We start from the raw sequence: 26,101 nt of genomic DNA, 5'->3' as shown, positions 1-26,101 counted from the left end.
TTAAGCTTCCTCTACAATTCTCCGTCTTAAGCTAATAAACCATTTGGAAACCCATTGTATTGTGAGAAAAATGTATCATCACCCTAGGCTGATAAAAGAGCTGTTTTTCCTTCTGCATGAAAAGTGAAAATGCGCAGTTTTCACAGGACAGTGTGGTTATATTGATCAGTTCACTACTGTACACTCAAACTACCGCCTAAAACCTCTGGCCTGTTGCTATGTCTACAGCACATCCAGCTACAAACCATCTATGCAAGTGACATTCCTGGATCCCAACAAACCCCCCCCCCCATCATGGTCTTCGGCCAAGCGTGACAAAGTGCTTAGTGACAGGAGAGACCACAGTCACTGGAGAGAGGGAGAGACAAGGCACACAGAGAGAATAGTGAATAGTGCTAGACCCTGCTGCCTTTTGCATTAGGTCACTAGATGCTGTGGCAGTGGGCTTCATTCCTAGGCCCCACAGACAGACACGCACACACACAGCTGGAAGCTCCTCACTTTCAAAACCACCAGGAATATGGCATAAAGTAGAACGGGATGAACCAGCACATGACAGAGCAGAGCCGTGCAGGACAAAACAAGGTAGCCCAGTGCAATGCTGTACATGTCCACTGAAACATTTTTCCTTTACCTACATTTGCATTTTTTTTTGGTCCTTTTTGCATCAGAAAAGACATGCTTTAATGAAATGCAGAGTGCTTTGTGTTGCTTTCTCCTCATAGCGTGGGGTCACCAATAGCTGGTTTTCATGACTCTCCAGTGGTTTCATACACACAATTCCAAATACAGAAAAATGAGCTGAACAGCACATTTCTACATCTCTTTCCCATGTAACAGAACTACAGGGAAAACTAAAGAAGGCATTTCTCTTATAATGCAGTTACGTTTAGTTGGTAGGTCAAGTTTTCACCTTTGTCAAAGTAAAATGCACGTGGAGCCCCTTATAATGGGCTGTACTCATATAAATGTATTGAATGAACCAAAACAATCAATCAGTGTTCATGGACGTCTCCTCTCTTCCCCATTGGAGACGGCCGGGAAGTCTATCTGTGTGTTTAGGGGCTGACTGCTGCCAAGACGATCAGCTAACACTAACATGGAAAAAGAATCCAGACAGAATAAAGAAGAATTTTTTTTTTTTTTTTTTTTTAAACATGCAAACATATTTCACATTCTTGCAGGGGTGGTTGAGGCAGGGCCTTGGTGGAAATTTGGAGAAGCTTGATAAACGTACGTGGTTATAAATCGACAGCTGCTCTGAAGGTCTCGGTAGGAACTTAGTGGAAGTTTCTGTGATCTTGTGCATGCTCTGTTATTCGAGGTGCATAGAAAAGAAAGATGATAAAGGCAGTGGTGAAAAGTAACTAACTACATTTACTCAAGCACTGCACTTGAGCAAAGTTCAGAGGCATTTGTACTTTACTTGAGTATTCAAATTTTATGCTACTTCATACTTCTACTACACCACATTTCAAAAGGGAAATATTGTACATTTTAGTTCACTACATTTATCCGATAGCTTTAGTTACTAGTTACTTTACAAATTAAGATTTTACATGCAAAATATATGATCAGTTTATAAAATATGATTCATTAATGATAATAATCTCAACAAAAAAAAAAAATGCAGGACCTTTACATGTAATGGTGTGTTTTACATTGTGTTATTACTACATGTACTTAAGTAAATAATCTGAATACTTCTTTCACCACTGTGCACAGGAGTACGAACATATACACAAGCACATATGCATTCACTTTTGTGTTAACTGTGAACCTGCTCATTCCAGAAAGAGATGGTAGGGGGGGAAAAAAAAAAAAAAAAAAAAAAAAGAAGTGCTTAGAGCCTTGATCATCATGTTGACTTTTTAAACAGACTTGAAAGACCCACAATCATCATTTAGCCTAGCCTGCATTTGCATTGGCTTCATGCTTTAGGGAGTTACAAAAAGAGACTTTGGGATTACAAAAACTGAAGAGGAGTCGAGTGAGAGTCTGGTGAAACTGTCTGCAAGAGAATGAGACAAAACTCTAGCGTACATACATGTGCTGGGTATCACTTTGCATGCACTCCCTCCATTCCTTCGCTCCCTGCACTCAATTTCATTAGCAGTTAGAGCGGCACACAGGGGCCGAGCTGCACATCTGGGACAAGTTAAATGGAGCTGCAATGTCTGCTCCATTCTGGCTTGGTCTGTGCGGTGGGGTGGGGTGGGGGCGGGGATCAAAGCTTTAAGATTCACTACAGGTATCACCCACCCACATAACACAGGCAAACAGACAAACACCCAACCCTACATAGTACCAGCAACTTTATTCACACATACATGCAGGTGTTGGTTGGGCACAATCACAAGGAGAACAGAGGTTAAGACCCAGAGAATGGTATTTAAAGAACAAGGGAGTCGGAGAGTGCATGTGCATACATAAGGAGATTAACCAGTGTGTGTGGTTGTGTGTGTGTCTGTTTGAGAGAGAGTGAGTGAGTGGAGGGGTTTGGGGTGACACATAACAGATTGAAGGGGGGGTAAAACATCAAAGAGGGAGGAAGAGGAGAGCGATGGAGTAGACAGGTCTTGCATTCCTCAAAACGAACAAGCTACACTCCATCAAGTGTTCCTCCCTTCAACCCTAAAGTGCTGCTGGAGGTTCACAAACCTTCCTGCCTCCTTGTCCTACCACTGCTTCTGGTTTTAATCCAGCTGCCTCTCTGCTGATCATATGCATGTTTCCAACTGAGAAAACACATGCTGTTGATTTAAGTACCACAAAGTCTCCACTGCCATCTGGCCCACAGGTACTCGGGCTGCCTTCACTGCTTACTACCCATGAAAAGATATAAATAAATGTCACTGTGGAATACCATGTTAATGGAAATCTTGGACTCTTTACTTCAGAAAAAGATATACTGAGCCATAAACATTTCATAGAGAACAATGAAGACTCAAGACTGAAGTGTAGACACTGAAACACACTCAACCATATGACAAATAATCCATTTTACAGGCATTTTGGCAAATAGCAGATAAGGGGAAATAGATTCTGGCAGTGTAGTGGTGACACAAGTCACAGCAGCAGACTTGGACTAGAGTCTCACCACCTGTCTGGTCTTCTGTTTGTGAGAGAGTCCACGTGAGTGATTAAGTGGGTGTGTGTGAAAGAGAAGGACAGACGTAAGGATAACACAGATAGAATGACTCTAATTGCCCCCAAGGCTATGAAGAAACACGAGATATTGTTTCCTGTTAGATAGTCTCTAGCAATATTCCTCTTCTGTTATACACAGCCAATACTCTACTACAAGGAAGACATTCAGATAACAATGTGACATGATAACAATTACTGTATAAACTCTCAATTCCTCTCCAACACTCACAAACCAGAACACAAGCTTAGCAGCCTTCAGCCTGGTCGGCCATCAAATTATGTTTAATGAGCCCCAGGCTGAAAAGATTTGCCCTCAATTGGATTTGCTTCACATTGCTTAATGAAGTTTATGAGTCCTGTGTGAATATTTTTCATGTGGGTCCACATCAGGAGTGAAAGCAAGTGAACATGGTTAATTTGCAATAGCTTGTTGAGATAGTTTTATAGTTAACAAAATGAATAAACTTATCCAACGCTGAGGTTGTGCTGAAATGATTCATGCTATTTAAAAAGCTGCAAACAGGTTAGGGGAACAGCATTAAAAAAAATAATAATAATAATAAAGAGGCCAACTGGCAGAGAGAGCTAAAAATAATAAACCCACATATAAAGAGGATGCAGTGGTTGCTGTGGATGGGTGGGTGAACATTACTATACTATTTAAACCAAATGAATTGAACTAAACCACTGAAAATTGCAATAACATATCATGGTCTGTGTATTTAACTGTCTAACATGAAAATAGTCTCAACAATTTGGAACCCAAATATAGGAACTGACACATCTAAATACTGTTATTTCTATTACAATAGTATACATTTCTGATAAACGTAAAAGCAGAAATTAGTTGACTTCTTGAGCTTTCTGGTTTGCACGTGTCTGTTTTGTGTCCCTTAGCCAACCATCCCTACTGCTATCTAGAAACCTTAATTTGTCCACGTAATAATAATAATAATAATAATAATAATAATAATTACATCCTAAGAACAAGTGTTAAGTCATTGAAAATTAATTCTGAAAATAGTTAATTTATATGCTTCAAAGACTAATTTATTAAAATTATGTAACACCTATTTTCACACACTGCACCAACAATAAAACATTCTGTAGCCAACTGGGAAACAGACAGACGAAGAGAGTCATTTTCTAACCAATTGAAAATTAGTGAATAAAATTCCAAATTTTAATTGACATTTAGGCAGTTGACATAAACCTTTTACATAGTCCACTGATTTTCTGGAATATCTTCTCCTGTGGTGATTATGATCTACTCCGGTCCACTCAGGTGGACACAGACCCGGGACCTGTGGCAGTAAAAGAAGACCCCTGTTCCTCTACTACTGGCCTTGTTTGTACCCTCAACCTTTGTCCTCAGTCACTTTCTAACCTTTTATCGGCTGCAGGTGACAGACAACAAGCAGACTAGGAGGATTATGGTCTCTCTGGCTCTCTTACACTGTCTCTGTCTCACACACACACACACGCACGCACGTACCAAGAATTGCTGGAGGATGCGACATTTAAGCAGGCAAGGAAATGAAACAACCAAGCAAGCAGACAGATGCAGAGTTGAAAATGGACAAATTTCCTTCTGTAAACAGGTGAAAAGAGCAAAAACTCAACATGCTGCCTGTGAGCCTATTACAGTTTTGTTTGTAGTAAACTGCTGGTTTAAAGGGGAACAGAAAGAGACTGAGAAAAGGGCAGACTCTCTGTCTTCACAGAAGAAGTCTTGCTGAGAGGGTCTTACATCAACCCACAGGAAAAGTGATCCTTTGTTATGAAGCTGCCTCTGGAGACATTCAGCTCATTCACACCATGGGCAAAAAAAATAATCCACCATGTTACAACCTCGATTTATAAGTGGCCAGAGAAAATGTTGTCTCCGAAGCTGAATGAGATCATTTTTTATCCTTGTCCAAGCAGACAAATAGTCTCTCACACACACACACACACACACACACACACACTTTGAGAAGCACTGGCAATCAAATCTGCATTGTTTAGTAACAAATCAGCATGATAGTCTTGGCTGAATATAGGCTTCTTCTTTTCACTTTTGTTGTTGATCCAGTTTGACATTACCATTCTTAATCCTTTGAAGGTGATCCAGCATGAGATTGGAGCTGGTACGGGTTGGACCCTGCCATTAGCACAAGCTCCCTCACTGACCTCTATTCGGTCATGAAAAAGGGTCAATGAAAAGCCCCTTTCTTGCCTCCAGGTGAGGGCCCCCCCATTCCACGGGTGTGATTTGGCAAATCTTTTGCATGCTTGGACAGGCCCCAGTCCCATCCTCCTCTGCACCTGAAAACACCAACACCCTCTCTTACACAACCAAACAGCATAACAGAACACTTCCTGTGTGTGATGACACATATCCTTGGTTCTTCCTGCTCCTGCTTTGCTCCACTGAATCCATTTGTGTTTTACTTCATCTAGTGTCTGCAGCCATATCACTACTCTCTTCTCACACACACACACACACACACACACACACACACACACACACACACACACACACACACACACACACACACACAAAACTGTCTGTGGGAGAATTTCCACATGAGCTGTCAGTGTCCATTGTTTCAGCGAGTCTCTGGGACACAATTCATATCAGCACAAGAGTCAGGGCTCATTCCTCCCCTCCTCCATTCTTTTCCTTCCTCTCCCATCCTGAACTGCTGAGGTGGCTTGATTCAACCACCAACTCGGGGGAGGGGGGAAGGAGGGGAGGGGGGGGATTGAGGGAAGGGTGGGTGGGCGAAGGGGCAGTGTCTTCTCACGGTTTGTCTATCTGCTCAAGCCAGACGTTTGTGAGTCAGTTCAGGGGCTTAATAAAATGGCGTATTTTACAGGATAGAAAGGCTTTGGGTAAAAACTTTATGAAAGTTTATTAAGGTTTGATGTTTGCAAGCTGAATGTGCCAGTGCAGCATTCATTTAAAATGGGCTCAGTGACAGACAATAAACCAGACCAGTCCACCTTTGTATGACTATGACTAAAAGGTATGCAGAAGGGGGTGTTTTTATAATAAAGTTACTCACTTTGAGCCCACCTCACTACGCTTCTGGAGGAATTTACTGTATATGAGGTCACAGTAAAGAGACACCCTCTTACATACTGTATATCAAAGAACTATCTTGTCCAGTTTTCTGCTGAATTGTTTTTCTGCTTGATTCATGCTGAATCATAGACAATTAATCCCAAGTATTAAGCAAAATTCAGCTGAGGAACAGAGTGTAGTTCTGAATAATCCAGCTGATCACTAATAATAGACTGGCTCTATGGTAAAGCAAATAAAACATTAAAACCAAATATCCAATGACCAAATGAGAACTTCTGAAACTCTTCCAAGAGCAACCAATTACACCACGGACAAACCACATAAGAGACACTTGCTTTACATCCTCTTTGTGATTTAATCTCATGTTAAATTAAGTCTGCAGTGGCTACTGTCAGGCTCATTACCAGGTCTGGTGATTTGTGATAGCCAATCATAAAAACTTCTGGATGTATTCTAGCCAATCAAAGCCCTCCAGTGCATGTTATGGCTGAAGAATTGCCAGACTGGCGAGGGGCATGACAGCTTGTCTCATTGTTTTAGCCTCATGACCTATATATGGCCATACTTTTAGCTCTCTGTAATTGTTCTTTTAATTCCTCGAACACACACACACACACACACACACACACACACACACACACACACACACGAAATACTCTTGCACTAGTCCAAACAAATCAATAACTCTAAAATGCAGTCCCCCCTTTTTTTTTTCCTAAAAAAAGAAACAACAAAATGGCCTCAGATTTCGTCAGTGTTGCTTGCCCACAAGGGAATACCAGAAGAATAAACAACCCTAAAGAAACAGTCAACTCCCTCTCAGCAGACCGAATCAGATTTCAGGGAAAAACACTCCAACATCTACTAAATGGGTGGTAACACATAAACATGCTTTTTTAATGCTAAAGGCATGATCGTCTGTTCATTGTTCAACTAACACACAATAAAAAACCTGGACCCATAGAGACTGAGGGTCACAGTCAAGAGTTCATACAGTACACAGCCTACAACAGCCATGTTTGCACAGACTTTCATGTTGAGTGGATTTAGTTCTGGATGGTTCTTGCCATTCTTCAGGGACAGTGAGTTTCTGACCAGGGTCATCAGTTGGGGAAAATAAATGACTTCACATGCTACGAGGACAGGCACATCTGATTGGTTTCAGGGGACAAGCAGTGTGTGTGTGTGCGCGTGTGTGCTTGCAATGCACAGTACTTATAACATACGAGCCTGCCATGTGAACCAGCTGCATTATGCACAAAAGACTCCACTCAGTTCACAGCAAAGTGGGAAGTTAAGTGCCTTACTGACATTACAAAATTAGGTGGCCTGATGTATTTGCTTGTTTATGAACTAAATCTTAGGCGAGCTACCAGCAGTTAGTATGAGCTTGTTTTTGTAGCCATGTCAGAGCTAACCTAAAGTGAGCTGGGTGGCTCTAAAGCCATCCTTGCCAGTGGTGAGTGTGTTTGCTGCTGAGGAGCTGTCGAAAAGCAAAGTCAGTCCCTCCTTTGTAATTATGGACTCCCAAAATAACCCTTTGCAGAGGCAATACTAGGTTGAAGTTTTGCTAACTAGCTCTTATGGCTCAACTTGCTTATGCCAGAAAGCTACATGTTTCCCCTGAGGCCAGAAAAAGGAGTGGATGTGGTGCTATTGTTTAGAAGATAACTATTCAAATGAGCGGTTTGGTAATGATTCAAAGCTTTTAAAATGTAACTGCCACGGAGAATTTTGATCTGATGTGCGCATCAGTGGCACTCTTTTCAAGCAAACCTGTATGCTTTGATGAAGTGAGTTAAACTAAGATTTCCTTCCTTGCTCAAACTTGTGCTCATAACATTAGCATATGTGAATAAGTGTGAGTTTTCAAATGCACAGGCAGAGCATGCCTGGCCTTGTCCTTCAGTAGAGCTGTAATTAAATAGGAACTGCAGTGAGCAGTCTCACAGCGTGCCGTCTCTGCACAAACCAGCGACTCCTCCCTCAAAAAACCCACTAACACCCACCCAGCGTCCATATTCCCCGCTCTCTCTAACCCCAAATCTTCACCCTCTTCCCTCATTTTGCTCATGGCTCGGTTCTAAACTTGGCCTGGGAATTTTCCACTGCATTCTCTTATTCGACCATTTTCAGCATTGTCTTGGCTGAAGGAAAAACCATCCCTCCACTGTTATGCATCATAAACCCTATGATGATTAATGCATTACAGCAGGTATTCTACAGAAAATGACTTCCTATATTTCTCAAAATTATGTCCAATCCCAACAGAACATACGCAGACTTGCATGGAGGTGGACAGAGTAAATAGCCACTGTGACAACACATGTCTAAAGGCCGCGCTGCTTTCTAGTCATGATGACCGTATATGATAAAATTGGTACCTCTGCCTCTTCTGTGAGTGGCTTTCTCAGTGCAAAATTGAGAACCTAAAGACCAACTGATGCTCTTTGACTCTGAGGGACTGACAGGAAAAACCTAACTTTAAAAAGGTATAGTTAGTCGCTTTCTAGCACGAAAAAAAGTGAGAAGATTAATACCGGTCTCATATTTGTGCATTCAAGGTTAGGCTACAGCCAGCAGCCAGACAGTTTAGTTTAGCATAAAGACCGGAAAAGGGTGGAAAGAGTTAGCCTGACTGTGTCTGAAGGTAACAAAAATCCACCTACCAGAATCCTCTCATTTCTTCAATGTGTACATACACTAAGATAAGCTAGCTTTTCATGCTAAGCTAACCAGCTGTTGGCTGTAACCGTACATTCAATGAACAAGTATGAGAGTAGTGTCAATCTTCTCATTTAACTCTCAGCAAGAAAGTGAATAAGCACATTTCCCAAAATGCTGAACTACTCTTTTAAGTTGATTTGTTTTTACTAAGAATATTGAGATTATGTGTCTGATTTTTCTGTCATAGAAAATGTACCACCATACATTTTTTGTGTTTAATGTTCATTTTCTGCAGGAATCAAATGTAAAATGCCATAGAAGGGCTCAAAATAAGGTAAAATTATATTGCATGGATAAAAAACTGTCTTCATCTACATTGCAGTCCTATGAAGTTAAAACAGGAGTCCAAAACAGCCCCTTATTCTTATGTCAGCATACAAAACACACATTTAAGAAGACCAAAACCCACACACAGTTGGAAATTCCAGGACACACATGTCACAGGATCTCATTCCACTTTCAAGCCATGGACCAAGGGAAAGAAATAAGGCAGTGAAGTATTTCAAGCTCGTTCCCTCTCTTTGAAGGTTCATGCTACTGAGGAGTGGCCATAGTGGTGGTGGTGGCAGCTTAGGAAGTTGTTTGTTTGTCCCTGAAGGACTGGCTATATTCATCACATCCAGCATGCAATTTCCAGAGCCTGCATCTCTAGGATAATTTAGATGCAGGATGAGGTCAATTTCAACTCAGCCACTGTGTTTTTGAGAATCAGAGCAGTCATAACAGAAAGTCTGTCAAGGTGTTGAGGCATTTCTGAATTAAGAGCAGCTGTGTATATAGTTCATTTTTACCAATGTGAAGAACTGCAAATCAGCTGCATCCTTCAGGAAATTTGCACGTCAAACACTGGAGAAAACATTTAAGCAGTTTTGTTGGACGGATTCATTTTCTACTAACCCAACACTTTTTCGACTGCTTGTGATCATGCAAAATCAAAACGGGGACATTTCTGACTTGGGGTTTTAAAAATGAAAAAATTAAAACGCTCATCAAAAGTGGGAAACAGATTGGAGGAATGCCCTGACACAGACCCTGCCGTCCCACAATGTCTGGAAACTTCAATGTGGGGGAGTGGGGACTCGGTTCAAAGCAGGGTTGTAAAACCAAAATGAAAGCAGGGACTTAGGAAACACAAACACCAATATAGTTTTGCCAAACACAACAGCCCTCACAAGTTTAATTAAAACCTAGGACCTCCCCTCCCAGGGCTCAAGAACAGAGAGCAGGACTGAATGTGTGTGTCAGCTGTGATTTGTTAAGTATATGAACATGTGGTAGTCCAAAAGCAATTATGTGTACATCCTCTGCAGGGATATTCTTTGTTATAGTTAACGCAAAACATTGCTGTGGTGCAGTTACCATAAAATGACTCAGTTCACATACATACAGTACAAAGTGGTTGTGATAGAACAGAGTGTGTGTGCATGCTTGCATCTAGCCGCATCTTTAGTGTGGGTGTGCATTTGTGTTTGTGCGCACTCATGCACATGTTTGTCCCTTTGTGCGCCAGCTGACATGATTTATGGCATCATCCAAGCTGGTTTGCAGTGACTTTGCAGTCGGAGGCACAAAGAGAGGCAAGCTCCCTGTCGGACACGGTTGTTGCTGCTCTTTCCTGCTCCTGGCATCTCTATCACACTTTAACCGTGGCTGGCATTGTCTGAAGACACGCAGAGAAAAGGCCACACACAGGTTTTATTGAGAAGCCCACACACACTACCTAGAAAAGGTTTTATGGCACAGAGAACATTTACCAGTAGAGACAGGCACACATTTCCTACACTGGATAGGCCTTAAAACACCTCATTTGCCTGAGATGAGGCATTTTCAAAGGTGGTACATTTTCCCATACTGGTGCCCTCTGAATGTAACCCAGATGTGTCATCGTTGTAGCCGTCTAAAGCTTAAAAAAAAGACTCCAATAAAAGGCTTTCTGTCTCATACTGTACATGAGATTTGCTTGTGGCACCTCTGCTTGCATGGGCTTCCCCTCTTCCCCAGAAAATTCCTGATTTCCGTTGGCTCAGATTGCAACAAGAGGATAACAGCCAAACCACTGGTTAGAGGTGGACTGAACCTGCCCACTCCTCCCTCCTTCCTTCCTTCCCGATGCCTGTCTGTCTTTCTTACTGTCAGGCCGACTCCTCACTGTCTGCCATGGTTTTCTCCCCCTCGGCCTTGACAACTGAGTCATGCCTGAGCTCTAATGTGAAAAGAATGAGGATCAGTCCAAGTAGCTACCTAAAACAGCATTCTTGATTGCATACCGAGATGATCAGATGGACGGGGTGCAGGGTTTTGTTGAAGGAAGAGGGCAAAGCACAGAAGGGTGGAGATGAAACAAAGAAAACAAAAGCACAGGAGAGAGGAAAAAGGAGAGATGGGTTTTAAAAAGGCAGCTGCTGTCTCCTTCAAGGGGAAGTAGGCAGCGTGTAGGCCTGTTGCATCATAACCATCCCTTTCACTAAACCAGCTCTGTCGTTGCACAGCCTGAGGCTGCTCTCTTGTACCAAGCACAAAGTAGTGGAAGCCTCGGAATAACAGACCACACTCAAACTCAGCCTTAATGACTCTGATATTCAGTAAAGAGAGTCACAAAATGCACACTAAGGCAAGACAATAAAGCAGTACCTTTACACGACAAAAATAGATCTGCTGGTATGAGGAAAGGGATGCTTTCTGCCCATCATGGTATCTGATTGTGTTGCTGGAATGCAAGTTATTAATCCACTGAACAGCAACCAAAATGCAAGTGAGCAAATATACAAAATAGAAATTTAAAAAAAAAAAAGCTGCACATTAGCATGAACAAATTCAGAATTATCTATACCAATCAGGAGATCTATTTTAATCCACTCTCCGAGGACTAAATCAGCTTTGTGAGATCTGACTGGAATAAAAGGGCCAATGCTAATTACTAAGGTGGCTCTTTTTCTTGTCTACATGGGGCAAACGCTGTGGGGTCACAGCTCTAGCCTACAGCTACCATGACTGAGCACTGGCATGTTGACACATCTGCTGCACAATCCCTTCCAGTGAAAACGGCATGTGGACAAGAGTACACGTACACACACACACACACACACACACACACACACACACACACACACCTCCATGTGTTCTCAGAAGCCCTGTGGCCATGGTGCGAGAGTGGCCAGATGTGCTGACAGGATTCCTATAAGTTGGCCAATATAACATCACACAGACTCAGAGAGGAGCACAACAGAGATGGTGGATCTAAAACGCACAGCGGCTGCTTTATCTTTCTATAAAGAAACACTTGTACATTAAGTCTTTTTAACTGCGACACAGTGAAGTGAATTTATGCCTTCTGGAGCTGAAATTACTTCTAGTGTACACTGAATAAATTTTAAAAAATGTTGAGTTGATGATGAACCATAGCCCAAAACATAAAATATGACAGCAACTGAAAATAATGAGAAAAGAAAAAATATTGGGAAAAAAAGGTAATGCTCCTTTTTACTGTTGAATCAGAAGTTCAACAGTAAAAAACAAATTTAAGCATCAAGAGAAGAATGTGAGAACTGAAGAAATTAGATGTCTTCTCGCAATCTTATACTTTTATGAAAGGAAATAAGATTTTATGAAAAATTAAGTAAATGGAGTTCAGCAAAACCAGTCAAAGAAATAAAACCAAACAAAAACAAAAACACAACAAGAACACACAAGCCCTCCAAACTTCCTCTTCTTCAACATTTGGACTGTAACCATTTCAGGCATCAGACCATGGCCATGGCAGTAGAGCATCTGTTTCACATACTTTCATGGCATACCGTTTCTTCATTTTGTTCTATTTAATCTCTTTTACAAGTGTCTGACCATTTCTAATTTTAACAATAAACGACAGACTGAATCATTAGGAACCAAATGCCATGCAAAAATGCTGAAAAATATACAAGTGGGTTAAGTGTGGTTGATGGTTGAGCAGAGCAACTGCTCCTAGCCAGAGTAGCTCCATAGTTGGAAAGGTCAGTTCAGGTCAGGTCTGGGAGAGGTCAAGCCTTCACCCATCATCCGTATCCCCTAACATCTCTAGTCAAGTCTGGATTATACCAATTTCCAGTGAACAGAGACACCTCTTTAAGGTGCTCACTAATACACTGAAACCATTAATGAACTTTTTCACTCAAGCAATTCCAACGTGCTGCATTCATTTTCCTGTTGTTCTCCCTTGATAGATTTGAGAGTAAATGACACCTCTCTATCCCAAGCCTGCCAAGCTTTGTTCCGTTGAAAACGCATCTACAATTTAACTGATGCAAAAAGAAAAAGCAGGAGAGCCAAGTGCAGAAAGTCAGTAAAGTGCAGACAGTCGGGGAAACCATAGGAATATAATCACGGTCGCATGTCTTTGATCTCCAAGCAACCGTGCGGTCCAGGTTGTTGAGAAACAGCACTGGTCTGGATCTCTGCACTCTTTTCTTTTTTTTTTTTAGCTTTAACTGGCGTAGGTGCTGTTACATTCTGGCGTTTTTATTTATGCCGCGGTGCCGCATCTCTCTTTAGTTTGGCTGCTGTTGATCTCTGGCCCTCTGGTTTTCACAGGTGTGGAGAGCTGTCGGGTTGCGGGAGATGTAAACCCCCGGCACTCAGCATGCTAGATATGAAGCCGCACAGACTCGACCTTGGCCCGCCTCGTCTGCTCTATTTATATAAACTTTTAGCCCTTTGCCAAACAAGGGTCTCTTCTCTTTGTTGAAAGTTTAGTCTGTGTGCAGGCCACTGGCACTGTCTACAAAAACAACTCCATTTTATCCCCAAAACTGAGCTGCAAAAACAGGTCGGGGTTTTGCTTGGATGAAGACCGTTCTTGTGGACCATTAGTGTAATTACAGGTAAAGTTTAAATTAAATTTAACACACATAGCCTTATTTGAACCCTAATTGTCCTCAACTGTGCACAGACTACCATGAGACTATCAGCAAAATTACTACAGTCATTGCTGTAGAGTGGGAAATTAGTAGATAAGCTCCAAAAGCCTTTTAGCACATTAACAGCTTTGAGTCACAGGTCCTATTCTACTCCAAAAATGGATTCATGTGAGTAGATAAGATATATTCTGTCCAATGTTTTTACTACGAACAGGGATCATTTGCATTTTTCTTTCATTTAACCAGGTGAAATGTGGAAAACCCATGAGCCAAAGGCCGGTTTCCTGTTCAAGTTATCTTTGCCTAAAATAAATTTGTAGGCAGGGTTCCCTCTAATGCTTATCTACAGTATATCCTAATTTGCATCAGTTTCCCTAGATAAACATACCATAAACCTTTGACACAATGTCAGAATACCTAGATAAGTATATTAAACAGGCCTCTGAAGACAGTCTGACACGGGAGAGCCAATGGGCTGAAATGTCCATGTGACCCCCATCTAACATCTATCATCAGCTGACCACACATGACTTAACTACTACAATCACACACCCACACATTTGACCAGACAAGGAGTCCACCTCCGCATACAGAGCTGGTTCACTCGCTCCTCTTTCACCACAAATCTTTTGATGCGCCCCATTTCTTCCCATCACTCGCTCCCCCCTCCCCCAACTGATTGTGTGAGCATGAGAAACGTTGAAGTGTCCGAGTAGGAAACTTCCCTCTGTGAAGTGACTACCCTCCCCCTTCTCTCTACAAACTGGAATGTTTCACCGTTTTCTGACATAATAATAAAAATAATAATACAGTAGAGTTTGCAGAAGTAATGTTACATTAAACTGGATTTAATCTATTGTTACAGAACACGAAGAAAAATGACAGGATGACCATTCACACCCATGTTCTTTATTATGTTCTCATTCTGATGTTGGGACTTCAGTGATGTGCAGAAGTCAGAAATTACTGTCCATTTCATAAACTTTACCACTGCCGCGCCTCAAAATGAGGGGGTGGAGGGCTTTAGTGGGAGTCAAGTTTTCATACCACCTTACCCTCCCCTCTAAAATAAAAAGTACAGACAGGTACTGCATGGTCCACGCAAAGACGTACACTGCCTGCTTCATCCCTTATTGTTATTTACGTAGCAGTCACTAATAACCAAACATTATTTTCACACTTTGTACATGTCGAACATTCCTGCACAGCTCGGTGGCCCAGGACATGTTTTCTGTCCATCTAATTTCTTTGCATTAATCATTACGTTACAAAAATGGTGCTTGTGGTTTAAGTTGTTATGTAAATGATTTAAGACAGAAAGGCTGACTGTTCCTGAACACACAATTCAATTTGCATTCTAATGCAAATTGAATTCTAATGCAATGGTGAAACATATCCGAATTGAAAAATGTTACAGCTCAATGCACCTAATAGTTTTGCATTTCAGACAGTAATAACTGCTATGTACAGTAGCTGCAAAATTACTTTTAGGAGGATTTCTCTCTGTCACACAATGAAACAATGATAAAAACCCAAGAGAACACAAAGTACTGCTTCGTGTGTACTTTGGTTAATTACCTAGATCAGCCAACCTTCAATTCAACTTTTATTTATATAGCGCCAAATCATAACAGAGGTTATCTCAGGGCACTTTTCATATAGAAGTTTTTTCCTATGGAAAACTTCCACAACCTTCAAGTCTGTGAAAGTTTGTCAATATCGTTCAACGTTTAATGACACCAAACAGCTTCTTGTCGAGTAGGAAAATTAGCACCAATATCTCCAAGTATGACTGTGTGAAGACACAACCAGGAATAACGAGGAGGCGAGGAGCAACATATATAACTTAAAAATACAAATAAGAACGGTGTTACTCCACGAGACATAGGCATTGTTGCAGTAAGACTGAAACTTCAACAGTGCCTCGGTCCATTTTGGAGTAACTCTTTCCCTACATGTTTTATAAATCAGTGGATTTCCTGGTTCAAAATACAAAACAACACAGGTGTTATTCTTAAAACTTCCCCTTTCCCTGACTGTAGATGAGTCCTGTGTAATCATCTATGCTGCGAGGCCATTTCGCATTGCTGGGAAACACTCAAAAGTGTAATCCCCCTTTTCTGTAGGTGAAGGTCATCATTAAACAAGCTGCCATCTTTGCCCACAGGGAGTAACATCAGGTATCATCCGCAGGATTACCGTTGTATCGCCACACAACTGCTGCACGTGCTCAAGTGATCTTACCAACAATAGCAATCTAAGCCCGGAAGGGGGGTGTCAGGTAGATAAAAGAGAGCCACACACACACACACACACACACACACACACACACACACACACACACACACACACACATAATGATAGCTATTGCTATTTTGGGCAAAAGTACCTCACACACACACCGACACACAAGGCCAGTCACAGAAACCTGTCTTGTCGGGTTGGAGAGGAGAGTCTGTCTTACTGTGAAATTAAATACAAAGATTTAAACTTATTTTAATCCCTTCCTCTCCAACTTTCTCCAATTCTTATTCAACCTTGGAGACCCCTCCTCTCCTTGCTTTTATTTCTTCCTTTTCCCCCTCCTGTCTCTCTTTACGTTACATCTTTATCTCTGATGAGAGCCTTTAAAAAAAACAAAAAAGAAAACAAAACAAAAAAAAACAAAACCATATTGTACAATGTATCCACGAACTTGGGAGTTTTGAACATCTTTTTTAAGAGCTTTTAATTTTCTTGCCTTTAAAACGGAGATAGAGAGAGAGACATAAAAACTTTGTTGGCTGAGCTGTCAGGGGAATAGTCCAATTAAATGTTTTTTTTTCTTTTTGCACCCATATCCATATAAAAAGACCAGTCTAATTTAAATTACACAGAATGTCCCTGCTATGATGGAGGGTTGAGTCGAAGTGTCTTTATTTTTGTGTGTGTGTGTGAAGCCTTTTCTTTCATCTGGGGTGGTCTGCTGACCGAGATGGTGACACCATGAGCTCGCTCGCTGATGACCTGTGCTAACAGGCTGGTACTGACTGATACAGTCATTATCACCCAGACAAACACTTTCTCGGTGCATGTACCAGACTGGGTGCAGGGAGAGCTCTTCTGAGACATGAGGTACTCACACTGTCCTACACACACCTCTTTGTCTAGCAGCTAACAATAGACCGCAGTGAGGCTTGATTTGCTCACATGGCTGCAGCATCAGTCACAACAGTGCACATTCCCCTAAACCACATCACCATTTCAGCGTTTTGTTTACGCCACAACAGGACTGAATAAGCCCCTTCTTAAGAGCAACCAAATCTGTCCTTCAGCAAGGATCACTCAATCCCTCTGGTGTTTTCAGGAATTTCTCCTGTATTAGGTATTTTGGAGCATGGCAGAGGGTGAGAATGGGCTACAAAGAGAACGTGACAAAAGGTCATGAGAAACATATGCTTTGCCATACACCCCATCTCATCGAACAGAGATGTCCTATCCTGATGTTAAGGATGTCCAGCAGGACAGGACAGAGGTGAGTAAAGAGATGGATAACATATTGCTACAAATTTCAAGAGCTGTTTGAGCCACTAGGACATCAACTACAAGTTTTAGGAACAAATTATGACATAATTGTGTGAGACAGTAATAATGTATGAGACCAGGCCAAAATATGCCTAAAGTTTTATTTTGGAAACATTACAAGCTCAGGGTTTCCCCACAGTGTTTTATAGCAGAGGTAGGCCACCTCGCTAGAAACAAAGACCAACTCTGATAACATCATACAAAACTATTACACTTTTATAAAATAAAAAATTAACAAAATCAGGGGGAAATACCAGAATATTATTTCACGCAGAGATTTAATTTGTTTGGGGATTGTTTAGGCTGTCACCTACTAGGTAAACCGATAGCAAGACAAGATGTGCCATGCTTCGGTGGCTTAGTCCCAAGCTAAACATTTTCCAAGGGGAAAGACAACAAACTAACGCAAATGAAGAGTGCAAGGTCAAACCTACCATACTTAAAGATAATTGTTAGATACTCCCTTTTTAACAAAAAGAGGAGGAGATAGTAAAGATCTTGAAAAGTAGTCTAAGGATATTCTAAGGATAATTTTCTTAAAAAGCAAGTAAACAGTATTTTAGGCACACAATGGAAAGCAGAAATTACTGAGGTTAAACTGACTGCCACAGGCAATTATAAAACATATGACTACTTTTGAGAGATTTTCAAAGTGCTGAGAAAACCTTTGAGAAACTTTAAAAGGCCTGTCTTACACTGAAAGATGCTATCTGTTAATTTGTGTATCAGTTAAGTTGACTGATAGTGCAGTTTGTTTTTGTTTTTTTTCTTGTAAACTATCCTTAAAGGCTAGTTAATTAAAATTAAAAACTTATTTTTACATTGAACATCTTTGGCAAATGTCTTATCGGCGAGATATACAATGAGTTAATTCAGCTCCAGCCATATGAGCTCTCAGGACAGCGAATGGTGCGATGGAGAAGTCTGGTGGGGCCTCTTGAACATTCAAGCCTTATTTCTTGCTACAAAATATGCGACAAGATAATTCAGCGCACCGAGGCTAGCTTTTGTATCTGAACCACTGGACGAAAATTTAAACAATAACCTGGAGTGTAAACGTTCATTACACAACCGAGCGAGGGACATTCCATGAAGGATTGAGGGTATGAAAAGATGTGAATGGTGATAGATTCATTTGTATGCTTGCCGGTCGGCTGGCAGGCAGTCAAGACCTACTCCAGAGTTGGGATCAGTGAGAAAGAGATGGAGAGAGGGAGAGAGAGACTAGGACTTGGTTACCATTCAGTGTACCGTGGTGTTGTCTTTGAACAAATACACACTCGCACGCACGCACACACAGACACACAAACGGAGGGAGCTCAGTAAGGAGTCTCTCTTTTCATACAGATCTTTTGTCTCTCTGTAATGTCTGGTATGTCGGGATACAGGCTTTGCTCAATGACCTGATTTCTATGGGGCTGCCGAGGCACTGGCTTGTGTGTGCGAGTGTGTGCGCATGTGTATGCTTTTGTGTGTGTGTGTGTGTGTGTTTTCATCTGCCTGTGAGCCCTTCCTCTGGATAAGACACAGGACTTAGCCAGGCAGACAGACACGGACTCAGACTGATTCAGCCAATAAGAGGGCAGGAAACACAAAAACACACATACAGACACACACAGAAAGCCTTGCATGAAGTAAACAAAACAGCCTCGAGTTCCCATAGCGGGAAGACAGACATAATTGGATGAGGAAATATTCTGTGGGGAAACTTGATTCGAGTTGGCACAATAATTGCAGCCCAAGTTCTCTTAATGCAAGAGATGATTGTTTTATAGTGTTACCAGTTGCAGGATATTTAAAAACCAATATCCATCCAATGTTTATTTGAACTAGCAACCAGTTTTAAGAGACAATCTTTAGGATTCGGATGGTGGAGAAAAAGACTTTCCACGGAGCATCTTTAGAATCAGTAAGCGGGATTTCCGCTGTGTAATAAATAAGAAAAAGACAAAGGAAACCATGCTTTCTCAAAAACATTTCAGACAACCTACCTTGTCTCTGTATGAAGATCCTGAGCAGTGGATGAGCTGTTGACACCGCCTTGCAGAAGTTGTCATCATTGTTGATCGGCAGCAGGTCTCCGTGGACGTCGGCGTAGCCAATCATCACCTCCATATTGGCGATGCGGTGAATGTGCAGAATAAGTTTGTAGAACTCCTCAAACTTGCCGGGCTTGACCCGGTCCACTGAGAACCGGCGGAACTCTGCCCCATACTGAAGTGCAAACAAGATCAAAAGACAGAAGACATTAAGGGGACAGTCAGTGCAACAGCCAAACAGGAAGAGGAAACCGGGATGTCCGACCTCATAAATTTATCTAAGCCATCTGACTGGCAACCATAAACCTAACAGGGTGTAAATCTGCTGAGCTCTGTCACAGTTGTGGCCATGACCTGATGTAAAATATGGTGCAGGGGAAGTAGTTTCTAAGAAATAAACAAAGCGGTTTCAATGCTGCCAAAGCAATTTCATTTTCCAAACATATGAATAACACTCATAGACATAGCTTAAATAAATCCTTTTTAGAAAAAATACAGCAAATGTTATTGATAGCATAGCAACTGTTTATTCAACAACTCTGAACTCAGATATATACATTTAAAAAGAGTTCCTCTGAATAAGACAGACTATACATGAGAATAAGTAAATTCTCTTAAAATTTTAAAATTAGCAAGTTAAGTGGTTACTTAGTGAGCTTAAAGGGTTGTTTGATACCTTTGGACAGCGTCAGGCTAGCTGTTTCCCCCTGTTTCCAGTCTTTTTGCTAAGCTAAACGGCTGATGTCTGTATATGAAACATTCATGTCATATCGTTTAAACTGTAATTACAAAGGCCCAGACTTGTAAATCAGAGTCAGCGATATTGGGAATTTCTGACACCGATATCTCCTACTTGGTGACAGGAACTACAGACATGTCTACAAACTGTTGGCAGAATGACTGCAAATGGATCATCACTGCGAGTTAAAAAAAATAATAATAATCCGGAATTAACACAAATACAATTTATTCAGCTCATTTTATTTTAGATCTATACACTGTTTGTATCTGGTTTCACTTGCTAACAAACTGCTACAAATATGTAACAAAACAAAATTAGCTAATTTAGGCTGTCTATCTGGTACTATACGGTTAGCACTAGGGCTAACCACCTTCAAATAATGCGTGAACACTCAAGTCAGAATAGGGGTGTTTTTCTTGTTCTTCCCATTCTACCAACACTGTGTGAATGCAGCCTTAGTTTCTTATTTAGGGTACACACGAGAGAGTGGTATCAATCTTGTCATCAACCTATCGCCTAAGCATATTTACCAAAATATCACAATACGGAGTCTGACTGTTGTTTATGCCATCATCCACTAGCTAAACGGATCAATAGATGAGATGCATCGGGATCTGGGTGGCTCGCCACATTAGCTAAACCATTTCCTGGGGGACCTGCAGCTTTATGTTACAGTGCAGGTCGAGATCAAATTATGCAAAAACAACTTTTAGTTGCACATCGGTTGTACCTTTGACCACGAAAACAGCAGGAAAGGGGGGGGTTGCTGTACAATCAAACAATGTAGGTAGAAGAGCAAGTTGTCTCTGCATATATGAATGACAGTGGCAGGCAGCTCTGCCTCCCACCCACCATTTATGCACTAGAGCGCAGACTTGAACAATTGTGCTATAGCTTTCCCCGCTAACTCACCGAACCACCAATGAGAGCACGGCTGAGGGTCACGGTGGGGTCATTATTTGAGTCATGGACAAGCGTAGACGTGAGGAGGAGAGATACGACGGAGGCACAAACGCACAGCTCAATAAACCACACAGGTACACAATTGCTCTGGCATCGGTGTCTGAATCACAGTGGTAATTTGTAGACTAAGGTACTGCTTGTTACTATAATCATCAGCTCACAACGGAGGGAAGCTAACAGCAGAGGAGAAGAGTGGAGACATGATCTACGGGGGAAAAAGGGGGATCAGAAAAATGCTGACAGGGTAGCATAAGAGCGTTGCAGTATACTGAATAGGAAGAGAGAAGAAGAACGGATACATTAAACAGCTCCGTAATTAGAGGATGACAAATGAATTCAAGAGGGGGCGTGTTAGGAGACTAGGGGGAAGCCAGGCGGGTGTGTAGTTACTGTAGGCAATGGAGATGTAAACCTGCATTTTGAAAGTGCGGCACCTAACTTGGATTCTAGCTTATAAAAAAAAACTTGATCTATATTTCAAAGACGACACAAGAAGCAGACAAACAAGTTTTTCAGTGATCGTCATCAGGTGTGGTTAACATATCAGAAAGTAAAACCCAGACATGGATGAACTGTAATCAACAATGTAAGACTTCATGTAACACTTGACTTATCAAATAATAATTATACATCTGTATATCAGCCAGCTCAGTCATTGCTCTGTGACTGTTTCTTGCCCCTTTACATAGTGATCAGTCTGAACAATCTGTTTTCATATGCAGAACTTGGCCCTTGCGTTTGAGCAAGTCTGAACATGGGATGATTAATCATGAGCTTCAAAGCTAAACCCAAACCTAAGAATACACCACTACAAATGTGACATCACCTGTCCTCCTGGCCTATCAGAGCAAACCGATGTCAACAGGTTGAAACATGTCTGGAGACTTTAAACTCTGACACAGTGGAGAAAATGGAAGATAACTGACTGTATTTCAGCATTGGCTTTGTCTTTACGTAATGCTCTAGGTATCAGGGACAACTCACCTGGGGGGGGGGGGGTTGTCCCAACCCCCAACATCCCTATGCACTCTCTCTGATAAGAGCTTTAAGTGAGTGAAACCAGCTCCTGACTGAGACTCCAGGACAGGCAGCCAGACACCTCCAGTGTTGTCCCTGATAAGCTTATCATTGGAACAGCTTCCCATGAGAAAACCTAACGTAAACCAGTGACAAACCAGGAGAATAACACGCACCCCGACTCAAAAATGCTGACCACATATTTGAATATCTACCTTAACTACTGTTCACCACTTTTTCTTGTTGGTTATCGTCATAACTGTGGCAGACTTTTGACAAACTTTGAGGTTGATTGCTGGAGTGTCAATTGGCCTTGAAAGATTGAGTTTAAGAGCTGCGCCCCCAAACAATTAACTCTCATATCAAGTAGGACCGCGACAAATGATTATTTCCTTATCGTTTGACCTACCTATTATTGTCTAGATTAAAATCGATTAATCGTTTGGTCTATAGAAAGTCAGCAAATAGTAAAATATGTCAATCAATCACAAGTTTCTAGAGCTCCAGGTGATGTCTTAAAATATCTTGTTTTATCTAAACAGACCCTAAAGATATTCAGTTTATAATCACAGATAACTTATTTACACTTAAGAAGCTGGAACCAGAGAATTTTGCTTAAAAAAAAAAAAAAAAGATGAATTGAGTATCAAATAATTGCCTTTTAAGTTTCTGTCAAACGGCTAATGGATTGATCGACCAGTTGTTTCAGCTCTTATATGAAGCTGGCGTTAATTAGGACGTTTGTATAAGTGGACTGGAGTAACAGTTTCAATCTGCCATCAACGAATCATCTCCAACAACTGCTGTTCATGAGGTACGATGAAGTGTTGGAATTTGAAGTGGGATCTGAAATTGTCTGCTAGTTTTCAATCAGCAGATCCTACTCTTAAGAAATGTGCAAGAAAAAAAACAAAGCAAAACAAAAGATGACCTCAACACGTTTGAAGTGGGATTTTCAAGTTGTTGCTTCTAATGGATTTCTAATTTCTATCACCTGTGTCTTTTTGTCATCCTATGTGTCACACGCAGTGTCAGGAAATTCATAAATGTTGCTTTTCAAAGACTAAAAACTGGTGGAGCTACTTGCTAGATAAAATGTATTTTATTCAAATATCCTCAACGGCAGTTTTTCTTTAGTCAGGCTAAACTTGACTAAATGGATTCACACTTCTCATCTTCTCCTCAAACTGTCTGCTTCTTTTCTTGATTTGGTTACTCCAACCAAATCTTTCACTGAGAAGGAAGTGAGGGTGAAACTACCTGGTCTCCGGTGCACAACAAGCTGCTCGTAACAAAACCGGAGGAAACAGAACAAAATGACCTATTATGAGCGATGAGTTATATGTGATCCAAAAAGGGAGACATGTGACGTTATGTGATACTGTGTCAGCTTTGCAGTGGTGATGTGATGACACTGTTAAACCTGCCCGTGTCAGTCCCGCCAACAACCAACCTCTGGTCGCGAAAAAAAGTGACCACTCCTGTTTCTGTGGAACAAACATGAAACTGACCCTGCCTCAAAAAAAACAAAAAAACAAACAAAAACAAAACACTGCGCTTTGATGATTCTGTTTATCTTCAAGATCATTTGTATGAGCATCCTGGAACAGATGCCCTCCCACCCACCGTCGCCAGCTATCAGTGTGTCCGTTATCCCTCTCGCAGCGTTCCCAGGTCACTGCCCCAGCACCCCGCTGAAACTGGGCATCCAAAACCAAAAAGTGAAAAAAAAGGACCTCAGGACTGAATGAATCACCTCTTGCAACACTTGCCTCACCTCAATGTGGCACGTCGTGTGTGACTCAGCAGCTCATCCTATGCACACACTCGCTCGAGTGTGCTGGCACGTGTAAACACATATGTACAAAGGCCACTATAGGTTGTCATTGGGTCAGTGGAATCTAGAGAAAGATATTGGTCAGAAGGAACCCCTTGATAGGCTTTGGCCAAATTTGAAATAGTTCCCTGTTATTTTGTGGTCAGAGTTGGGCACTGTCATGTGTTCCCACCGAAACCATTAAAGTTGACAATTATGCACCAAACTATCAAAAAAAACAACTTTTCTTACATAAGAGACTTTTAACTAAAGTAAACATCCAAGGCCCTAATGTAATACTAATACATATTTATGAGGTTTGAAAATATTCATGCGCTGTATGTTCAAATTTTGTATAAATTGGTGATTCCCAATACATAAGCCTGAAACTGGCCAATAAGTGTGGTGATTTAGTTGCTGGTTAACTTGATTTATGCAGCTGTTTCAACTGCCTGCCTCTCACAAACCACCCAAAACAATGTGCAGGCTGGAACCATGTAGCACAAAACCCGCAGTGGACTTAACTACCGTTGCAAACACACCGTATTTAACGGATAAAACCTTCTTATTGTAACACTGAGTTAAAGCTCGGTTGTTCTAAATCAATGTCAAACCAGCCCCCCCTCCCCAAAATAAAAAAAACACCTTCGTGACAGAGGGGGAAGGAGCCAAATCAGCACAATCTGCATTCTTTCGGAAGTCAGAAGAAAATAATCCCCGCAAATTACAGAAACATCCAGAAACTGGTGCGTTCAGAGCCCGCGTCAAGAACTAAATACGAGCTCTGCCACTGAAAGGGGAACCGTGCGTCGGTAGTCGCAGGCAGTTTGTCCGACCAACTCCGGCGGCTCCGTTACGGGACGGGGCGACCATGTGAACTTTTATTTTCTCCCCGAATCCTCATTTAGAGCCGATAAATTTCCAACCCTCGACACTCACCTTGCTTTTCACTTCCACGGCGTTACAATCCGCATTTCGCAGAGGTTGCGATTTATTAAAGCTCCGATTCATTTTTTTTTATTTTTTCTTGTATGTGGGGTTTCAGTTAAAAAAAAAAAAAAAAAAAATTCAGCCGCCTTTGCCCGCAGAAAGAGGGGCTCTGGTCCTGCGGTTTCTGGTATAAAATCCTTCTGATCCGCTTCTTGTAGAGAAGTTAGTGTTTTTCTTTAGTTTACTTCAGCTCCTGGAGGTTTTGTTTAATGTGCTCCGCCGGACTTTACGGGGGAATAAAAGGTGAGCAACTCGCCGCGTTGACTTAGGAGTGTGAGTTAAGTTTTGAAATGACATCAGCCCTCCTAAAAAATGGGATCTTATGATGCCTTCACTGGTTGCACGAAATCCTCAGCCTCCTCAGTCTTGGACGTCGCAGTAGCCGACCAGTCGTTGGTAAGACTTGAGTAAAAACCACCATTAAAGCTACATACTACAGGTGCTAAGATTAATACGCTTATTAAAATCACAACGCGCAAAACATAAATCTGAACAACAATCTCAATTATTTGTATAAGTGTATTATATAGCTAAAAACAATTAATCTCAGTATTGAACACAATAAATCCGGCAAATCATGACAAATCAGCCATGTTTCACCACGCATCTTGTGATGAATATAGAGCACAATATTTAAAAGGGCTTATATTTTCAAAGGCAGGCCTATTAATCGATAATAACCAAGACTTAAATTTCCCCAGCCCTATTCATCATTTATTTTTTTGGTCGTTTATGATACTTTACTAAAAGGCATTGATATTTCCGATAGTACCTAAAGGCAGCATCTCTCACACACACTCACACGCACACACACTGGTCCTCCAGTACGCCAGAGGACGCATTTCGTAACTCAATTACACCGATCGGACACAAACCGCCGACAGGTGTGGTGAATAACATCGATTATCCCGGCGCGGTGGCACCTGTCAGCCGGCGGGAGACGCTGGGAAGCAGGCGACCCTCCAGCTCCCGGCGTTGTCGTGTTGGAAGCAGGAAAAACGGGTGAGGCTACGGACCTGCGCGACTTTGACAAGGGTCAGAGCATCTCCAAAAAAAAACGGCGGGTATCGTGACGTGTTTCGCGGTATGCACTGGTCAGTGCCCACCGGAGGTGGTCCAAGGATCCCGCGA

At 41.6% G+C, this 26,101-nt stretch overlaps 1 protein-coding gene across 1 annotated transcript in view; it reads right to left on the bottom strand.

Moving 5' to 3' along the window:
- pard6gb (par-6 family cell polarity regulator gamma b) overlaps positions 1–25,041 on the bottom strand; it is a 33,540-nt gene extending 8,499 nt beyond the window's left edge. The window contains exons 1-2 of the mRNA XM_040122501.1: positions 24,920–25,041; positions 19,395–19,617 (exon numbers count right to left, since the gene is read on the bottom strand). Of these exons, the coding sequence (XP_039978435.1) occupies positions 19,395–19,617; positions 24,920–24,991 (295 nt within the window). The 5' untranslated portion in view covers positions 24,992–25,041. The remainder of the gene's footprint in view (positions 1–19,394; positions 19,618–24,919) is intronic.
- Between the last annotated feature and the right edge of the window lie 1,060 nt (positions 25,042–26,101).

Source organism: Xiphias gladius, chromosome 24 (genome assembly GCF_016859285.1).
Source record: "Xiphias gladius isolate SHS-SW01 ecotype Sanya breed wild chromosome 24, ASM1685928v1, whole genome shotgun sequence".
NCBI lineage: Eukaryota > Metazoa > Chordata > Actinopteri > Istiophoriformes > Xiphiidae > Xiphias > Xiphias gladius.
This window is presented reverse-complemented; position numbering and strand designations above follow the sequence as displayed.